General features: G+C 42.0%; 1 protein-coding gene across 2 annotated transcripts in view; it reads left to right on the forward strand.

Annotated features, from left to right (window-relative positions):
• LOC306963829 (helicase ARIP4-like) overlaps positions 1-18,618 on the forward strand; it is a 61,947-nt gene that overhangs the window by 24,055 nt on the left and 19,274 nt on the right. Inside the window, exon 1 of one of the 2 annotated variants that reach the window (XM_079557549.1) lies at positions 12,345-12,653. The exons of the other annotated variant lie outside the window; for it this stretch is intronic. Within the exon in view, the coding sequence (XP_079413675.1) occupies positions 12,620-12,653 (34 nt within the window). The 5' untranslated portion in view covers positions 12,345-12,619. Of the gene's footprint in view, positions 1-12,344; positions 12,654-18,618 lie in introns of those variants that run through there. 2 annotated transcript variants of the gene reach the window in all.

Raw genomic sequence — 18,618 nt, forward strand, 5'->3', positions numbered from 1 at the left:
CTCCTTTTGAGTGATGTTGTAAATTAAGAATGTAAATTGCTAAATTCCATTGGAACCGAATGTCATAATTTTGGGAATATTCCCGAGCAATCTCAGATTAAATTGTAACATTTCCCAACTAAAAATACTACTCTTGATTGCAAAGAAAATGATTACGGTCTCTTGGCTCAAAGCTCAGCCCCGCACTATTAGCCAATGGAAAATAAACTGAAAGAAGTGTATCACATGGAGCAAATGAAAACTGACCTATTTATGGACAACTGGTCTGCATTTGCAAATTATATTTTAAATTGATCTTTGTTATATTCATTTATGTACCTTACCTTATTATGTCGATGTGCGTAAAGAAAAGATAATAATAAGGTGATATAAGTGTGGAGAATTCTGGCTTTTATATGATTTCGGCCAATAGTCAATACTTCTTTAATGCCTATTTCGGCCAACTCTATTTTTGCTTATAGTGTAGGACGGGGTTGGCAAGTTTGTGTTGTGGAGGGCCGATTTTCATCATTCCCAAAACACCCAAGGGCCGAACCTCAACGTTGTGGCCTAAAGTAAAGAACTATTTCCAAGTGGCAGGGCTTTGGGATCCACCATTACCCTCAGATGATATAAAATATTGTATTTTCCACACAAGATTTTGTTGAACAAGCAGTAGATATCCCTTTAAGACTGAAATTATGATCAAAACAACCCAAAAACATTCATTTTAACAGACACAGTGTTTCCATGCCGTTTCAGTTCCCTATAGACTCGCGACCCACAGAAAATGGTTCCATGACCCACTTTTGGGTCCCGACCCACCAGTAGTGAATCACTGTTACATATATATTACTAAGAGGGATGTTCTGACAGGACATTTTTAAATGCTCACACTATTTCTCACATTTTAAGAGTACCTTACCAGGTATCTGCTCTCTTATTTGCATAATAATATTTATCAAAATCATCTTGGGGGCCAGAGGTTCTGTGCTAGAGGGCCGGATTTGGCCCCCGGGCCTGATGTTGCCCACCCCTGGTGTAGGACATCATGCAAATCAGTGTACTTTCTTTCTTTTTACCAAATTAAAAAATGTTTTTTTAAGAGGTCAGAAAACTGTCCGAACCCAGAGTATGTAATCATATTTTTTTGCCTGTTCCCTTCCCAAAAACCATAGTAGCCCTCAGATTTAGCCTCTTGATATGCAAATAGCCCACAGCCAGCCTAATCTCTAAGCATTCTCCAAAAAGCAGTCCATTGTGATTGGTTACACAACACATGATTCATCCTGCTTTATTAGCATTGATGTAGGAGGAAGAGTTACCACGGCTTGCTAACTTCTGTGCTTGCTAACGTCAGAAGCTTTGGGTGACACTGACCTCATTATGAAACACTTTGGGAAATTTGAAAAGGAGAGACAGAGAGGACAACAACAGGAGCAGTTGTGTAATTTGGTTGGTGAATTTCCATAATGCCTCTTGGTTAAGTAACAAATTGTCATAATCCAAAACTTGACAACTTCTTACATCATTGCGGTGTGGGCAGCACACTGTTGAATTGTTGTGCATTACTTGTATTACTCAGTTGTTGAGTTGACTGTGTTACTCATTCTAACAAGGCATTTTTTATTTGTTTATATACATCCCTTAACTTCCCTGTTCCACACCAGATCCACCTTATTCATGATCCCTGTCCCCACATATATTAACAATACATTTTATATAGTCAGCCGATGCCAACCGTCTCATGATCGGAAGGTAGGGGGTTTGAATCCCAGCTCATGAAGATGCACCAAGTCGTTGTGTCCTTGGGCAAGACACTTCACCCACCTTTCCTCCAATGTCTGCACACATTGGTTTATGAATGAGAATGGGTGAATGGGTGAGTGGATCTTTGCTGTAAAGCACTTTGGGCCTGAAAAGCGCGATATAAGTACAGACCATTTACCATGAACATTCACTTGCACACCAGGACATACACAATATAATACTCACTCACACACGTTAGAATAAAATGCAGTGGAGTACAAATGAACCAGGTGAGATCATCAGAGGAGCTCTCGTGCAGCACGTTGACTGTAGCCGCCATGTCACCAAAATACGGCACCCTGCAGAGGTGTGGGAGCCTCAAGGGAACCCCAACCGGCACCAGGGCGCCCACAGGACAGCGCCTTGGCAGTCACAGCCTGAGTGAGGTAGTAATCCCTCAGAGGAGCAGCAAAGGCCCACTGCTCCAGACGGCAGCATGGCGGGTCAAATGCACATTTCCGTATGGGGACAATAAAGTCTACCCTTAAATCTAGTATAATAGGAGCTTGAAGAATGAACAAGAACACACTCTCTGTATGAGCATTCCAGCCCTTGTCCATAAAGAGTGAACATGTTGAATTATTGACGGTATTAGGTAGGTATGAGGTTGGGCCTGACGCACTGTCTGAACTAGAGTTGTATAAGGCTTTATTAGCAGAGCGCTGACAGATGGAGCCCTGCGATGAACCTGTGAAGAACATTCTTGCACCTTCACGCCTGAGCCGAAACACCGCGGCCCTGTTACATACGTACATATGGTTTCCGAGGAGGGAGCAAGAGAAGCTACCAGGAGGAAAGGATGCTTAACTTGCACTAAGTGTTGTTTTTGAAGGTCTAAGTCCATTTTTAATAAATATTTTTTTTAATTAGCCACAGGTGCATTGAGGCAGACTGAAGAAAGGGTGGCAGCTAAAGGTTCAAGTTAATAAACATACTGGTCCTGTACTTTCCCCAAATTAACCCCAAACTTTCCCCGTGTTCCCATGACGACCGCCTCATTATCGCCTTGTCCAATCACATTGATGTTAAGTATGTTTTAATATCATTGAGCAGCATCCTATCATGCCATCGTTTGTTCTGGAAAATGTGGAAAACATCTTTACTCACCGACCTCTGCCCCAACACACACACTCTCGTCCCCCCCTTATGCATCTGTTTCTGTAGTAACAGTCGCCAGGACACCAGCCATCCACCGCTGCAGAGCCTTTTCCTTCTCAACAATGCTGCATCACCCCCCACTTCATGCCATTATCCCCCTTTACCTACCCCACTGAAACACAAGGAGCAACTGACCCAGATGTTTCAATGACCACAGATCTGCATTACTACCTAGTCCTTCACATACTGTTGAATAAACTAATGTATTTGGCGGAGCACGCATGTTCCACTGACGTACTCTGAAATCTTTGTCAGAGCTACAGCCCTCCTCTTCATGCAAAACATATTTTCCACTGGTTTTTGTCATCGGTCTTTGTTGGAACTTGAGATTTCTATAATTATCTTCACACTTTGTCACTTCTCATGAACTGAATGTTCTGTGAGCAATGTACAGAGTCTCTATGGAAACCCAAACCCACATATGAGACACGCTCTCCCACAATGTACCGCAACATAATGGATATTCGTCTAGTTTTTATGTAATTTTATTGATTAAGATAATTTATAACATAACACTTCTGTTTTAAATGTAAAAGCACCTACTGTACTAGATGTAGAAAACAGGACTGTTCTGTATGAAGCACTATGGAAAAATAATTTATAGTATAATTTTTAGTTTTTACAGTGTGACCACAGCACAATATCCCACATCTCATTTTGGGACCATCTTCTCCCTATGAGCCAAAACGAGACGAGAAAACAGACGGCCAATTCCAATTCTCCAAAATAGAGAGACGGTAGCCCTCTGAAACGGGCGACAGTGGCTCGGCTTAAATGGTAGAGTGGCATCTCATGACGAGAAGGTTGGCGGGTTGAATCCCACTCATGCAGGTGCAGTCTGGGGCAAGACACATGACTGCAAACATTGCCTGTTGGGTAGTTTGAAAATGAATAAACGATATGCTGTCATTATCTGTCACTCTATTTAAGTATTATACTCCCTGAGCTGGACTTTACCAGTGCACGGAACATGGAATGAAAGTTACGTACAGCGCCTACGAAAGAAAATTTGGCAATGCTGAAATTGTTTGCCCGAAAAGAGGTCAAGAGCTCCTCATGTCCCTCTTTGTCACTGAAACAGCACGACCTGCTGCAGTAACAGTCGATGTGTGCTCTGCATGTGTCTGTGTTTGAGAAGCCATTACTGAAACCACGACAGGGAGGACAAACGGAAGGCTCTAAACGCCCCAAAATTAAACAGTTCTCTTCAGTATCACAATCAACACTAAAGAGGGGACAGCTTTAGTTTTTTTTTTTTTTTTCACGGATGGTGTGGGTTTGACTTTTTCTGGGTTTAGTAAGGGTTAGTTTGCGAGACATGTGCAGGGCAGAGAGATGGTTTCCAATGGGCCGATTCTCTCCCCTCACATGTCACTGTTTCACACTGCACTGTCCTATCCAATAAAAACATTTGAAATAAAGATTCAGATCACATGCATGGACCGTGCATGACCCAGGGGTAGGCAACATCAGGCCCAGGGGACAAAACCAACCCTCCATCATAGAACCTCTGGCCCTCAAGAAGATTTTTTGGGCAATGTTATAATTCCACAAATCAGAGATCAACTGTCAGTTAAAATATTCTAGAAGTGTGAAAACTACTGTTGATTCCTTTGATTCCTTTGCTAAATTTCTTAGCAGTCACCCATTTAAGCCTTATGTGATGTACAATACTGGCATTTCGGCAAGTGATGCTTTACTTCAGCTAGAATTGGAAGGTCCAGCCCTTGGTCTTTTGTCGATGAAGAAAATTGGCCCTCCACCGAGCAAACTTTTATTGTCACAGTTGTCACAGTTTGACAAAAACCCTTAAGTTTTTTAGTCATCATTACAGCCTTCAGTATGTTTTCTACAGTTCCCACGCAGTCAAACTGAAGCAGATGGCAGTGTTATCCGTTCCTTTAGATCGGTCCCAGGGTCGAATGAAACACTTGTTGAGCTGGCGGAGCTGTGTGAACAAAAGCAGTCACACGTTTCATACATATGTGTTTGTTGTATATGTGTGAAGTAGAATTAAGATATACAAAATCCTATGGGTAGTATTTTGTACAGTAGTGGCGCGATACTAAATAATTTGTGTGAAGCGGGGAATAAGTATCTTGGGAAAATTGAGACCTCAAATGTGTTGGCGTCTTTTTGTGTCTAAAAGAAGGAACTGGTGTTTCTTTTGTTTGCGTATCACAGTGAAAGCTGTGGAAAAGTGACACATCTACAGTACGTCCTTTTCTAACCCAGTAGTCCGGACAAACTTGAACAAATTTGTGGGTCTTGGCTAAAAGCATCCTCTAAATGCTATCGACAGTCCGCATGCTCGCTTTAGCATCTCACCCATTCTGGAATAAATCGATTTGGCTCAGAGCTCCATGGAGCCACAGGTGTTTTGCAGGCAATGGTCTGCACACTGCACAGTGCACAGATGTAATTAAACTAAATGCACTATTTTGGAGTTCGGGGGTTGGTTAAACATGTGCCCCTGACGTCATAGGCCAAAAACTGCCCTGTCAACTGCTCTGTCGTTAACCCGCTAAAAACAGCACCTCCCAGTGAGTTAAACACTACCTAGCCTTGGTTTTATGTCTTGATTTTTGTCAGCAAAAAGGAAGAAGCACAAAAAAGACACGCAAGGAATCAGTGCTCTGTAATGGGCTCACTTCTGGGCGTTCGTCGATGCAAAGTTGTACACGTAAAAATAGTGGCTAATTGTGGATTTTATCTAAAAACAAAAAAAACTTTTCCTTTGTCTTAGCTTTGCTAATACTGTAAAACATTTCTCCCCACACATTTATTTTGCTGTTATAATTGCCAAATTATTTCAATCTACAATTTCTCACTTCCCAAAATACGGTCAATTTTGAGGTGAGCTGCACATGCACAAACACGAGAGAGAATCCAGAAGTTGCTGCTAACATCAGTCAAACATCAGCGTAAATGAGCCAGAACTGTAGAAAATGAGTGGCAGAGGAATCACAGTCTAAAAGTGTTGTAAAGTAGAATTGAAAACCCCTTGGGTCCTGCGGTACGATCACACCATCAATAGGCTAATTACAACATATACGGTAATGCTAACACGGCTAGTGCTAGCGTCCACAGCAGCTCATAAATACTGAGTGTTGAGGCCAGTGACGCGCTTCTTGGGAATGGGAGAAAATTTATCAGAATTAAATTCAGGTTATCTTTGGTGCAGCCCTCAACTCAGTTCAGGTTAGTCATGTGGCCCATGTTCTATAGCTGCTGTATTATGGCACTATATTTGTGTATTTGGTCAGGACAGTGTGTGTTCATGAACAGACATTAGACTGTACGTAAACAAGCCACGGTGGATTGTAGCCCTGGGCTCAGTTCTGTCTATCGTCCCTCATTCAGGCTCACTCATTAAAAAACAAACTTCATGAAACAATGCTTACTTGGCTAGGTTTTTTTTTATTGATCTATTAAATGTTCTTAGTTTCCACCAGAACAACTGAAGCTTAAGTTTATGTAATCCTGATTTCTTTGGCTGCTTTTGACTCGACAGCTCCTGTTTGTCTATGATAGGAATCAAAGTGAGAGTCGCCTGGGCTAAAGTGCGCCTTGTGCTGCGTTCCATTTGTCTTTGGAGGTCAGAACTCAGAGCTGGGAAAGCAGTTTCTTCTGAGTTTCAGTGTTCCAGCTGTCAAGTCGGAAATTTGAATGACAATTAAACAAATACAATGAATTTAAGCTACAAAGCTGGAAAAAATCAGACAAAATATGGCCCTAATTAATCAACAAAACAAAACGGTGTGGTTAGATTTATAATATAATGTGCAGATGTTTCTGACCCTCAGCATTGCTCCACATGTGGAGATGGGTCCAGAGTGCTGGCCCACGCTGGCAGCTCACTCCTCCTACAGGTCGCCCCAGCGGCATCGAGGGTGGGTCAAATGCAGAGAACAAATTTCTCTACAGGAATTAACTTAACTTTTTTTGATGTCCTAAGCCCGCGTTGGACGTTGGCAACATTAGCATCTCAAAGCAAGCAGTCCATTTTTAGCTGTGCAGGCTTACCTCCAGTGCAGGGGCTGTGACAGACAGCCGGAGCAGTAGGGGACAACTAAAGAGTTAAGAATACAAGAAATTTAAAAACTGTAGCCTGTACTTTCCTTTGAATCATTGCACTTGTCTTTGTTTTGGTTTCTTCAAATGGTAAATGGTCTCATCTTATAACAATTGGTGACTTTATTTCACTTCTGCATATGCGAGATCGCTCAGCTCTCAGTTCCTTTTGAAGTTGTGTTCGACAGAAAGTTTTTCGTTTGTGTAGATAAGAATGTACAAAAAATGAGTAAGAATTGCTGCTCCAGGCCTGTTGTGTTTATTTTAAACCTGACTGAGTGCTTTGTGTTTTGGAAATGAAAGAAAGCACTTCTAAGTTGCCCCAGGCTGTTAGACTAGCTATGAAGTCATGCACATTACAAACGGTTTTCCACTTCACTCTAGTTAACAAGTGAAATGATTAACCTTTTATGAAGTAAATGAGAGGAAATGAAGAGGGAGGAAGAAGAGCATGTCTAATGTCTCAAAATTGAAAACCTGTTGTAACCTGGCTCAAACTGAAGGGATCACACTTCATAAACTCATAAACACAGTTAAGACCAGCTGCAGTGAAGACTAAACAGGTTCACTGCCTGCTATAAAGGGCCTGGTGGCAGAACCTGGGGTGGAGCTGTACGCTGGAATTCTGATCGCAGAAATGAAAGGATGGTGCAGCTTATGGAGTTGGTCCCAGTCACTGACAAGAGGCTTTTATAGGTTTTCGAAGTTCCTCATCCCCAGTATATTGAGAGAACAAAGGCCTCTGTCCCATTTGTCATGGTCAAATTATAAAAGATGAACATGTTCCGTGTTTTAACTAACTCAAAATATGTATTCTGTATGAAAGAAACACTACAAGATGAAATGGTAAACAAATACAGCCTTAATCACTGGGACTGTCGTTTCACTTTGAAACATTTTCACGTCGTGTGTTATTCTGTTTGATCAGTGCTTATCAAGAGCTGAAGCTTTTGTGAAAGAAAAACTCTGATCAACACAAATGTAGCATAAATGTTATCGTAGTAGGGGCGCTGAGAAAGACCAAACACCATGACCTCATGCTCCGTAGGTTTGAAAACAGCTTTGTTTGTAGCCAGTCTTAGAAGCAGCATCAAGGACAGGCCGTTTACACTTCCTCAACTATTATCAAATCAAAATCTATCCCTTTACATAGCCAGAATGGGCATGGTTTTGTTCTCCAGGTATACTTTATCTCCAGGTCAAATGGTAGACAAAGGTCCTTAAAGGAACAGGCCTCAGTTTTTCCATACTGAGATATGTTCTTACCTGAGCTTAGATGAGTTCATGTGTACCTGTCTGGTCTTTGTGCGTGCCGTGGAAGAGTGTGGTCGCTTCTAAAATCACCCTGTTTGGAGCTATAGGAATACATTGGGAGAGGCCAAATGCTAGCAACATCTCTGGTTGTTTTGCGTGACTGAGGGCACGCACAAAGACCAGACAGGTACGAATCAACTCGTCTAAGCTCAGGTAAGAACATATCTCAGTATGTAAAAATGTTGGCCTGTCCCTTTAAGCCTGGACCTTTGTCTATGATGGAAAACTCCTGTGCAACTGAGAGCTTGCACAATTATTTAGAAATGCTTCAAAACAGTAATGTTAACTTGGTATGGAGGTCTGAGCAGCCTTTTTTAAGCTAAAATCAGATCTTGTTGAGCAGGGGACATAGATTCTGTCTGGGCTGCATAGATTACCAGAGTCCCTGTAGTCTCTGACGCAGGCATCGACCCTCTGTAGTCCTAGTTCTTTTGCATTGCATTCATGTATACCATATAGTTGTAGTATAAGACGGTCATTTATCAAGGCAGTTGCCAAATGGTGAGAAAAGCTGCACATGAGCACTCGCTTTATCAAATGTGTCTGTATCCTGATGTGGTAGACTTGAGCTTCCAAACAGAGCAGCAACACATTTTGGGCTTGGGTATTTCAATAAGTGTATTCAGATCTCAATTATCTAGTACAGTCAAGTAATAATTTGAAGTATTCTGATAACTTTTTCTTTCAAAACCCTCTCTGGGTGAAGTTTACATGTTCTCCCCGTGTCTGCAGAGGTTTCCCTCCTCCGGTCCCTCCTATACCACTACAAATATTTTCAATTCTGATTCTGGTGTGTCTTTTCTTTCCTGATTAAATAAAAGTCAAATGTAAGAAAATCCAAATAAGCCCACTCTCGTCTCAATCATCTACCTCACTGTCCTTTGCCCTGGGTTGTCGGCCCGGCTCCTGTTTTCTGGCTTGAATCTTTTTACCAGTATATTGTTACCTAAGGCAGCTTCTGTTGTGGGCGGGGCTTAGTGACATCACCACTTGCAGAAAGGAGGGGGAGAGAGAGGCAGGAAGTGCAATGCATGGACCCAGACAGAGGGGGCTACTCCACGCACGACAGCGCCGGGCAGCTTTCATGGACACATTGTTTTGTAATTGTCCCATTGGCCTTTCTGTCCTCTTTAGGGCACAGCAAGGCAGGCTTTAGACACACTCAACACGCGCCGTTCATATAGGACCGCCATGGCTACACTGTGCATGTATACGAGAGACCTGGCTTTTTTAACAAGTTGAGGAGCTTGTGCTGAATGCCATGAACTGATCATTTGAAGTCGGCAAAGTTTGAGCTCCACATGTCATGGGTGAGTGGAGGTTTTGACTTAGTACTTTTATAACTCTAACTTCTATTCCTGTTCTCACAATGTTTTACTTCTAGCTAACACTGTCTATCTGCTACATGTTGCTAGCACTTTAAGAGAAATCCAATCTGCTTTTTGAGAGTGTATCTCTACCACACTGACCTATATCTGAAGCAGTGCCGGTCTAGTCGGAGGTTTCATAATAGGCTGTTATGAAATGAAAGCTGAATGAGTAGGTACGGCGAAAGTGTCTACAGTGCGGTTTTGAAATAGCAGAAATCCAAAATATACATTTCAACGTTCATAATGTTGATGGAAAATCTCTGCTGAAGAGCGCAGTGAAATGTTTTTAACCCGTTATAGTTGCAGACAAGTTGTAGCTATGTGGTGATGAGCATGAAGTTGGATTTATATACAGATACAGGTTTTATGTCCCTTTAGTCCTTCTTTCTTCCTCTGCTTTATTTCTAGACTATTGTGTTTTTTTCCCCTTGAGTTTAGGGTTCTATTATTTATTTTACGTTTGTCCTTGCCTAATCTACAAGTTGTGTGTAGGTGAGTTTTATCAGTGCGTGCTTTACAGTTGTGAAAGGGCGTCACAGGAACATTTTTGATTGTTTTCTGACTGTTTTTAATGCCCCAATCCCGTCAGATCTCGTAAGCAGGAATGGCCCGGTTGGTACTTGGATGGGAGACCGTTAGGGAACACCAGGAAGACAGGGTGAAAGTAGTGAGTGTGTGGTTGGTGGGAGGGACAGTGGCGCAGACTGGTAGCCTTGCTTCCGTCAGTCTACCCTAGAGCCGATGTGGCTACAATAGTAGCTTACCACCATCAAGTGTGGAGTGAATGAATAATGCAATGTAAAGCGACTTTGAGTGTCTAGAAAACCGCTATATAAAACCAATTTCATCTTTTAATGAAAGCTTGATTGAACTTTGTGAGGAAATGGAGTAAACTTTAACATATACTAAGGACTAAGTGCAAAAAAAGCAGTTTGACATGAATGGAGACGTGTCCTGAAGCTAATAGGAATCACAGCTTTACCGTATATGATTTTGGAAAGCGTTTATGATGTGCTTTGTTTAATTATGTCTTCCTTCCTGGGATAGTGCAAAATTAAATTCAGTGTGGTCTTTATTTATGTATGTATGCAGTATTTAAGTTAGTTAGCTAGCGTGTCTTTGTTTATGGGCAAGTTTTCTGTTTAAACAAATAGTTGTATTTAGCCCCTTGACATTGGGATTGATGTGGATCACAAATCATGTGACACTGTGCTCCCTGACTTGTTTTGTTTCTCAATTCCCAATCATTTTGAGGATACTGACTCCATTTGAACCTCAGCATGTTCATACAGGCTCCGTACGATCAATGAGAGATTCTTCTTCCTTCAGGCATACAGCACTGACACAAAACTGGCAGTAGCAGCAACAATCGGCTGTTGGGAAAAGTTGAACACGTTTATCAACATGATGAAGAAATTTCTAGACTGCTTTTATAGACGGGGCAGCTCAGGGTAAAAGGGGTTGAAGTGCGGGGAGAGACATTCAGCAAATTTGTCAGACCCAGAGCTCTAACCTGTGACGCTGAGATTATAACAATGTCCATGTGCGTGGTGGCCATCTTTACCACACAGACTGTAAGTATGTTGTTTAGGTTTAAACTACAGCACTCATTTATGGAAAAAAAAACTAATAATATTATGCATTTTCTTTCTTACATAATGCGTTTTAGTTGTTAAATAAATCTTGCTCATTATTGCACAACTTATTTTTCACATTAGCTGTTATCAAATACACTATTTACATAATAGCATCAATTACATGGTAGGAGCTGCCGGTTTTGTACACATGGGATTTTTGCGGTGACTCTAACGGCTTCAGCGTGGTAAGAAGTTCAGCGTCAGTTTGATTAATTTACACTGGGAATGTTGTTGCTAAGATCCACAGCTGTGTAACCGCGCCCTGGCTGCTCATGGTGATAACAATTTGTGACCATTTATGCATAGTTTATAACAAAACATTGACCCCAAAATATGCTGCCGTAACTGATTTAAAACAAACTATTCTAGTTAAATCAATGTAATTATTTTCCTTTTTCCGGAACCTGCATGTTTATGTTTTTTTTAGTATTATTTTTTTCATGTATTTATTCATTCATTTATTTTTGCAATTCTGCCAGCTGCTCCCATAAGTCAAAATGATTTGTTTTTTTGGTCAGCATTTTGAGGCTAGAATGTTCAGACTGGATTAGGACTGTAGAGTCTATATGTGTTCCTTCTATCTGTATCCGCAGTCTCAATCTGAGGTAATATGTAAAATAAAATGCCGGCCTCCCTCCCTAATACTTATTTTCATCATAACTATTTGTTCATTGATATTATGCAGGTTGCCTGTTTCTGTAAATTATGTAATTTATACAAATGATTTAATATTCTTTGTTTTGTTTTAGAATGTGAAATATAATTTGACTTAAATTTATATTAAATGCGAGTCATCTTTAGGTGCCTGTGGTCTTAAATTTTTTGTAATTCCTGGTCTTCAAAAGGTTCAAAAGTCTTACATTAAACATTGCAAAGTGCACAGGAACCATAGCAGGAACCCAGTGTCACAGCAGTTATGACCTAATACAAAACCTTGTGTGTGGGCGGGTTTGTGCGGATGTGTAGGAGTGAGCGCAGCCCATCCCGCCCAGACCTCCCTGTAGTCTCGACACCGTCCGTCTGAGCACCCCCTCGTCGGGCCCCATCTCCGGCGTGAGAGGTTATGCAAGCGTTTCAGTGGAGCCTCCAGCGCGCGGCTGCCTGCACACTCACTCGTTTCGACTCGGAAGAAAGAGCATCCACGGCGGTCCGGTCCGGTCCCACACCGACGATCCGCCTAAACGATAAGAAAGTGTAGACTTGTTTAAGTGAGTTTATCTGGGCAACAATACAACTATTACGCACCGGGGACGCGCGGCAGCTCGGTGACTGAGAACCATGCTGCTTTTGGACGAGACAGAGACGTTTGCAGGTATGTGTTGTCGAACTAGAAATAATAATAATGGGAAAAGTCTGCGTTAATAACACGAGATGATCGAGTAAGAATGAGTTGTCAGTGTTGATATTGCGTTGATGTTTTGGAGGAGAGAAAGACTGTAGAAGATCACGTCGAAAATGTTATTGTTACGTATGCGCAATTTTGTAACATGCTCTCTGGAGAAAGAGTAAAGCAACTTGTAGCCCTCAATGCTTTGGTGAGGGACCAGGCTTGACAAAATGTAAAAGCAAAGGCACGTTGGAAATTCTCAAACTATATGTTGCGATGGCAAGTTATAGTTTATTCCACATAGCGAAATACTTGAAGTTGGTGCTCCTGTTTCGCGATGATTTTCACGTGTTTTACAGATTGAATTAGGAATAACTAGAAATGTGCCTTTAAGTGCCGATGGTTTGTGGGTCGAAGCGTCTTTCGTGGAAATGAACTGAACGTGTATCATGGCTAAGTTACTTAACGCGGTTGTGTAACAGTCTCGTCGCCAGTCCCGCATTCACTGATCCAGCTCGTCTTTTGTCAATGGATTCAAACATTTAGGAACTCGCTCCTCTGTATGTGTCTCATTCTTCATTTCAACCCACACTCGGTCTCATTTGTTTGAATTTTATGCAATTTTACTGACTTTCCTCTCCGCTGCGCTCCCTCTGCCTTTCGTCGCTCCCAGCGTGCGCGTGCTGTTGTGGTCCCGGCGCCGCGCTCTGATTGGCTCGTTTTGCGCTAACGTCAAAGGGTGCTGAAGTAGGATTGGTAGATTGGGTTAGGACCGGTCCATGTGGCCGGAGAACGCGTGCGACTGAAGGGGGGGAAAAAACAAAAGAAAACACGCACACACATATGGTTCACGAGAGCAGTGGGTCAGCAGGGACATGTGAGTTCAGCCTGTCCCAGGACAGAGACAAAAAAAAGACATGACTTTCTCTGTCTACTCTGCTCTTATATAATACTGTGTAAAATAAACGTGTAGACCTAAGCCTACCTAATGTTCCATTAACCTCTCACCCCCCTGCCTGAACAGAGCACATTTTCTCCAGCTAGGCCTTACCCAAATCTAAAAGCTTCTTGGAAAAAAGCGTCAAAAAAGCAACAAAAACGAGATGAAAATGCAGCAAAGAAGCAACAAAAACATGATGTAAACACAACAAAAAACGCAATGAAATGTGACAGAGAAAAGCAATGAAAAGTGACCCAAAACAAGCGATATATATAAAAAATATATTAAAACGGATTTAAAAAGAGCAAGCAACAACGTGACCAACAGTATTTTGCAATGGGTTGTAATAAACAACACCACAACCTCGGATTATGAACGTGATCTACTTGGCGAAATACTCAACATGCTAAACATATATCGTTGTACAACTGTCTCTTAGATTTGAATACCACAGTCGGCCTATATGAGTTACTGATTTGAATGTTTGGAACGGGAGCAGCAGTGAGTCAGGAGCACTAAAAATCCCTAAAGTACAATGTGTTCCTGGGTGCGTCATGCAGGCACGTGTGAGCACTGGAGGACCGGCATTGTGTTCCCGAGAGTTAGATTTGCCTTGGACAGCCTGTATAGAAAGAGATGATGGAGATATGGAAAAGGGTTTGATAATATACAGTGGTTGGCTTGGAAGAAAAAAATATGTCACTTCATTGATTTTTTTAGTATAGTTTTATTTATTTCAGTCCGTGCCTCCTTTAAGATTTGTATTTGAAGCCTTTATTCTTGCTCCCAATATGTCACGGATTGAAATGCCGTCTGTAGTCTTCGTTAATTCTGCAATCAACCCGAGACACATGGCCAATGAGTCACATAACTATGCAGAACTACAGCAGAACTTTATCCGGCACAGTGAAAATTGCTTTTACATATGCCACACTCCGAGCACAATGTTACATGAGCCCGTCTTTTATAATGCCTCTTGTATAACCTCGTGACTCAGGGGGCACCTACCTGTGTTTAATCACTCACTGCTGCTGGGAGACTCTGCACACGGGCAGGGCATGGTGCCGTGTGCCCTTCTTTTGAGGCAGGTCACGATGACACTGTGATAAGGAGGGTCTTCTTTGCACCGTAAGTCAGTCTGCGCTTTGGCATTGATCAGGAGAAACATTCATGGGCATCTCCGAAATGGCAACTCTAGGGTGTGGTCAGCATCTATGAAACATGGTCCTAGGAAAGAACAGCAGTGAACTGGTGACAAGTGATGCACACGAGTCGAGGCTGGTTCTGTTCAGCCTTTTTAATCTTGAAAAACAGGCAGATGATTCTTCTTGTTTCATGCCCTCCCATTTCAATGTCTGCTTGACATTTTAGTCTAAATCCTATTTTGTGCTGCTCCCAAACATCCCCTATAATAACCCTCCTGTGACGTCTGTCCCCTGTTTTTTGAATGCGGGCTCTGGTGTGGTCTTTCAGAGAGTACACAGTGTGCCCTGTTGGCTGCCTGTGTGAATGCTTTACGTAACTCTGCACCCTCCCTCTCTCCTTTCCCTCCGTTCTTTCATTCTCCTCTCTCCTCTCTCCTGCACTCTCCATCTCTCCTCTTTCACTCTTTCCTTCTCTCTCCTTCTCTTCTCTTCTTTCCTCCCTCCTCCTCCTTTTTTTTGTTCCTCTCTCTCTTCTCTCTCCGCCTTTGCAGCTGCAGACTGACACAGTGGCCTACAAAATGTTTGGCCTACCTTACTTCACCCCACGCTCACTCTGTTCCAGCAGCTCTTCTCATAAATCTTTCGGCTTATATAAGTGCAATCTGGTTTATATGTAGCCAAGACATACAGTACAAGCTTTGCAAAACCATTTATTACGTCTGAAGTAATGTATTAATTGAAAACAAAAAAGTTGGTTTCAGACACATTCACCAAAGCATGTCGTAAATATAAAAAGGGGTTATACAGCAGCTATCTACATTTCATACAGCTTTATCGCGCGTGTAACTTTGGCCCGACTTCAGCCTCTGTTTCAGACTTATATTAAAGGTGTTTTAGTCAGTGTGAGTGTGTGTCAGCGTTCCACAGTCTTGACTAGACCTCTGACCTCTACAATAGTTGACCTATTTTGTGGGACGATATTGATTTGCAAAAGTATATCAATGATTGCTTTCGAATGGGTGCAAGACGGCTGAACCTTCAAAGTCCTTGTACATGGATTAGCAAATATAGGTATGCTCATATATGACTATATGGCATTACAAAAAGCCTATCACCATCGTGTGATTAGTTAAAGTGAAGTGCTGTTGAATGTGAATGTTATAATAATTGTAATATGCTTGATAACTTATCGAACATGTAAGGATGTACTACTTTTGTATTTGGGTGGTGCTCTATAGTTTGTACAATTGAAAAGGTCTTGTTTTCTGCTATAGAAGTAACTTTAATCTATAGCACCTTTCACAGATAGAATCACAAAGTGTTTCACAGTGAACATGTGAATCGACAAAATATACACAATTGACTCTGCGCATAACTTTAAATCATAACGCCCAAGAAGTGACTTCCTGTTTCGATCCAGCACATCAAAATAAAAGCACACAGCTCGTCTCATTGATTAGTTCAGCAGGTACTTGACACATTACAAGAATATCATTAAACACACACAAGTGTTTTGTCTGTTAATAGTGAGGCGGAAAGAAAGTTAAACTAATGAACTGCTGAACTAATAAATAAAAGAGTGCTTTCATTTTGGTGTGCCGGATCGAAACAGGAAGTCACTTCTTGGGCAGCTTTGTTTTGATTTGAAGTTGCGCACCGAGTCAATTGAAATGGAAGCAATCACAAGTCTTGTCATCTAAAAGCTCGTCTTCAGATGCTTTAGAACAATTTTGGAGCAACAGCTTTAAACTTAAAAGCCCCCACCTTCACCGAGTACATTTTCTCCAGTTTACCCAAGTCTAAAAGCTTCTTGAAACAAAGGGTCAAAATAGCTGCGAAAACAAGTTGCAAACAAGGATGAAAATGCAACAAAATAATTTAAGAAAAAGCGACAAAAAATTTAGAAAAAAAGCAGCAAGACTGTGACAAAAAAGGATAAAAAGACAAAGCAAAACTGTGACGACAGCTTGGCAACAATGCAACGAAAGATCACATGAGGCGCTACACTCTAGTCCAGAAGCTTCTTTGGGTAAAACCGAACTGAAGAAAATGGGTTTGAATAAAGTGGGTGTGAAGAGGTTAAACAAGCTCCAAAAGCTGGTGTTAACAATATTTAAGACCAAACCATTTGTAATATTTTTTGCCATAACTGACTTGCGTATCAAAGTATTGCAAAACATGGTTTCAGATACAATACATTTGGGGCACTGAAGAACAGAACAAAGACTGACAACAATTTTCCGTACATTAACAATAGTATAAAAGAATGAGCTCACTGGCAGCTTTCATTACTTAGCCACAACTAATTTCATATCCTTTGTGTTTTGCAACCGCCCATAAAACCTTATTAATTCCTGCCAGGGCCGGTTACATAAGGCAGGTGTCTGGTTCATGCTACCATCTTTTGTCTTTTGCCTTACGTAACCCCAGCTCAGGAAATGGCCCTCTGCCTGCTGTTTAGACCTGTTTTTAGTGGTTCACCTCAGCTCACCTCATCGCGGAGTCAAACTATAAATCATGTAAGGGCGTTTGTTTGTTTGTATTGGCAGACGATTCAGGCGACTATCATGTGACCGTCAGGGTTGGTTCCTCTCCTCGAGCCGAGAAGAGCAGAATGTAGGAGGTGTCTCAAAGGCTGTAGCAGATGTTGGGAGAAGTTGGTGCTAAAATTCAGGCCGGGGTTTTTTAAAAGATGAAGTCACTTGCACAGATGGACACGAGGGATGTGGGTTACTGTGTGAAATGAGTAGATCTGCGTGAGAGATATTGACTCTTATTGTTAATTCGTGAGCGTAATATTCAGTCAGTCCTCATTCATGAGCTGATGACCCATCTCCAGATCTCGCGCCAGGCTCGAGGTCATACCCACTGGAGGATTAGCTTATTGTGTGTGTTTTGTTAATAAGACTACTGGGAGTGTGGAGTTCAGCTGACTGGCACGCCAACCTCCCAATCCGCTGTAACCTTTTCACTGGGTTCTGATCACTTCAGTGCTCTAATTGCCACCACTACAAATCATTCATCGCTAGTAGCTGGCAGCATTTGGGTTATAGAGGTTCTTAAAGTCTAAGTCTAGTCGAAAATGAGTCCAGATGTTTTGTTTGCGGAGAAACCTTTTTTATACGTTATTTTCCTAGACATTTGGTTGCGTTCATGAACCATTTTCCTCTTGGATCAACCTTCAACCCTGGGCATTCTGTCACTTGGAAAAGCAGCCCGGGGTTTGCGATTTGCTAAGAGTGACCATTCCAGTTGTTAGCGATTAATTGTGCCCCACTCCACGGCCGGCCACGCCTCGCTTCATTTATTTGAGGGGCTGAATTTCGCCTGTCCTTTCTGCAGAGCGTTCGTTGGTGCGCGTTGTGTAACTGAAACAGGGCGTTGTTACATAAGATCCAGCCTCGGCCCCGTAGACGGACGCAGCAGCCAATGTCGATAATAAAAATGCATTAGTCTGATGTTGCCGCTTTCTGCTTTCCGCTGGTTGCTTGTAACAAATGTGATCGTTTTATTCTGGCTTTTCCAATCCTGGGGCGCGGCAATAGTAACAGTGCACACAATGCCAGTGGTGAGGGTTTGAACTTGGCGTCTTAGTGTAAATCTGTTTTGATTTTCTTCATCAAGCCCAATGCATCTTCGCTTAAACTAGCCTCCTATAACAAAATGGCCGTTGTGTGGGGATTAGAGCTTGACCTACTTCCATTGCGATGCTGATCTGACGATGTGAAGGGTTGGAGAGAGGGTGGGATTAAGTGGGAGGAGATGGGTCAGTGCTATATGCTAGTATGAATATGCTCTGATAGTTGACCCCCTTGTAAACGATGTTTGCTTGCTATTCTTAAAAACAGACTGCTTCTGTTTGGAA

Source organism: Gobius niger, assembly GCF_951799975.1.
Source record: "Gobius niger genome assembly, chromosome: 6".
In the NCBI taxonomy this organism is placed as follows: Eukaryota; Metazoa; Chordata; class Actinopteri; order Gobiiformes; family Gobiidae; genus Gobius; species Gobius niger.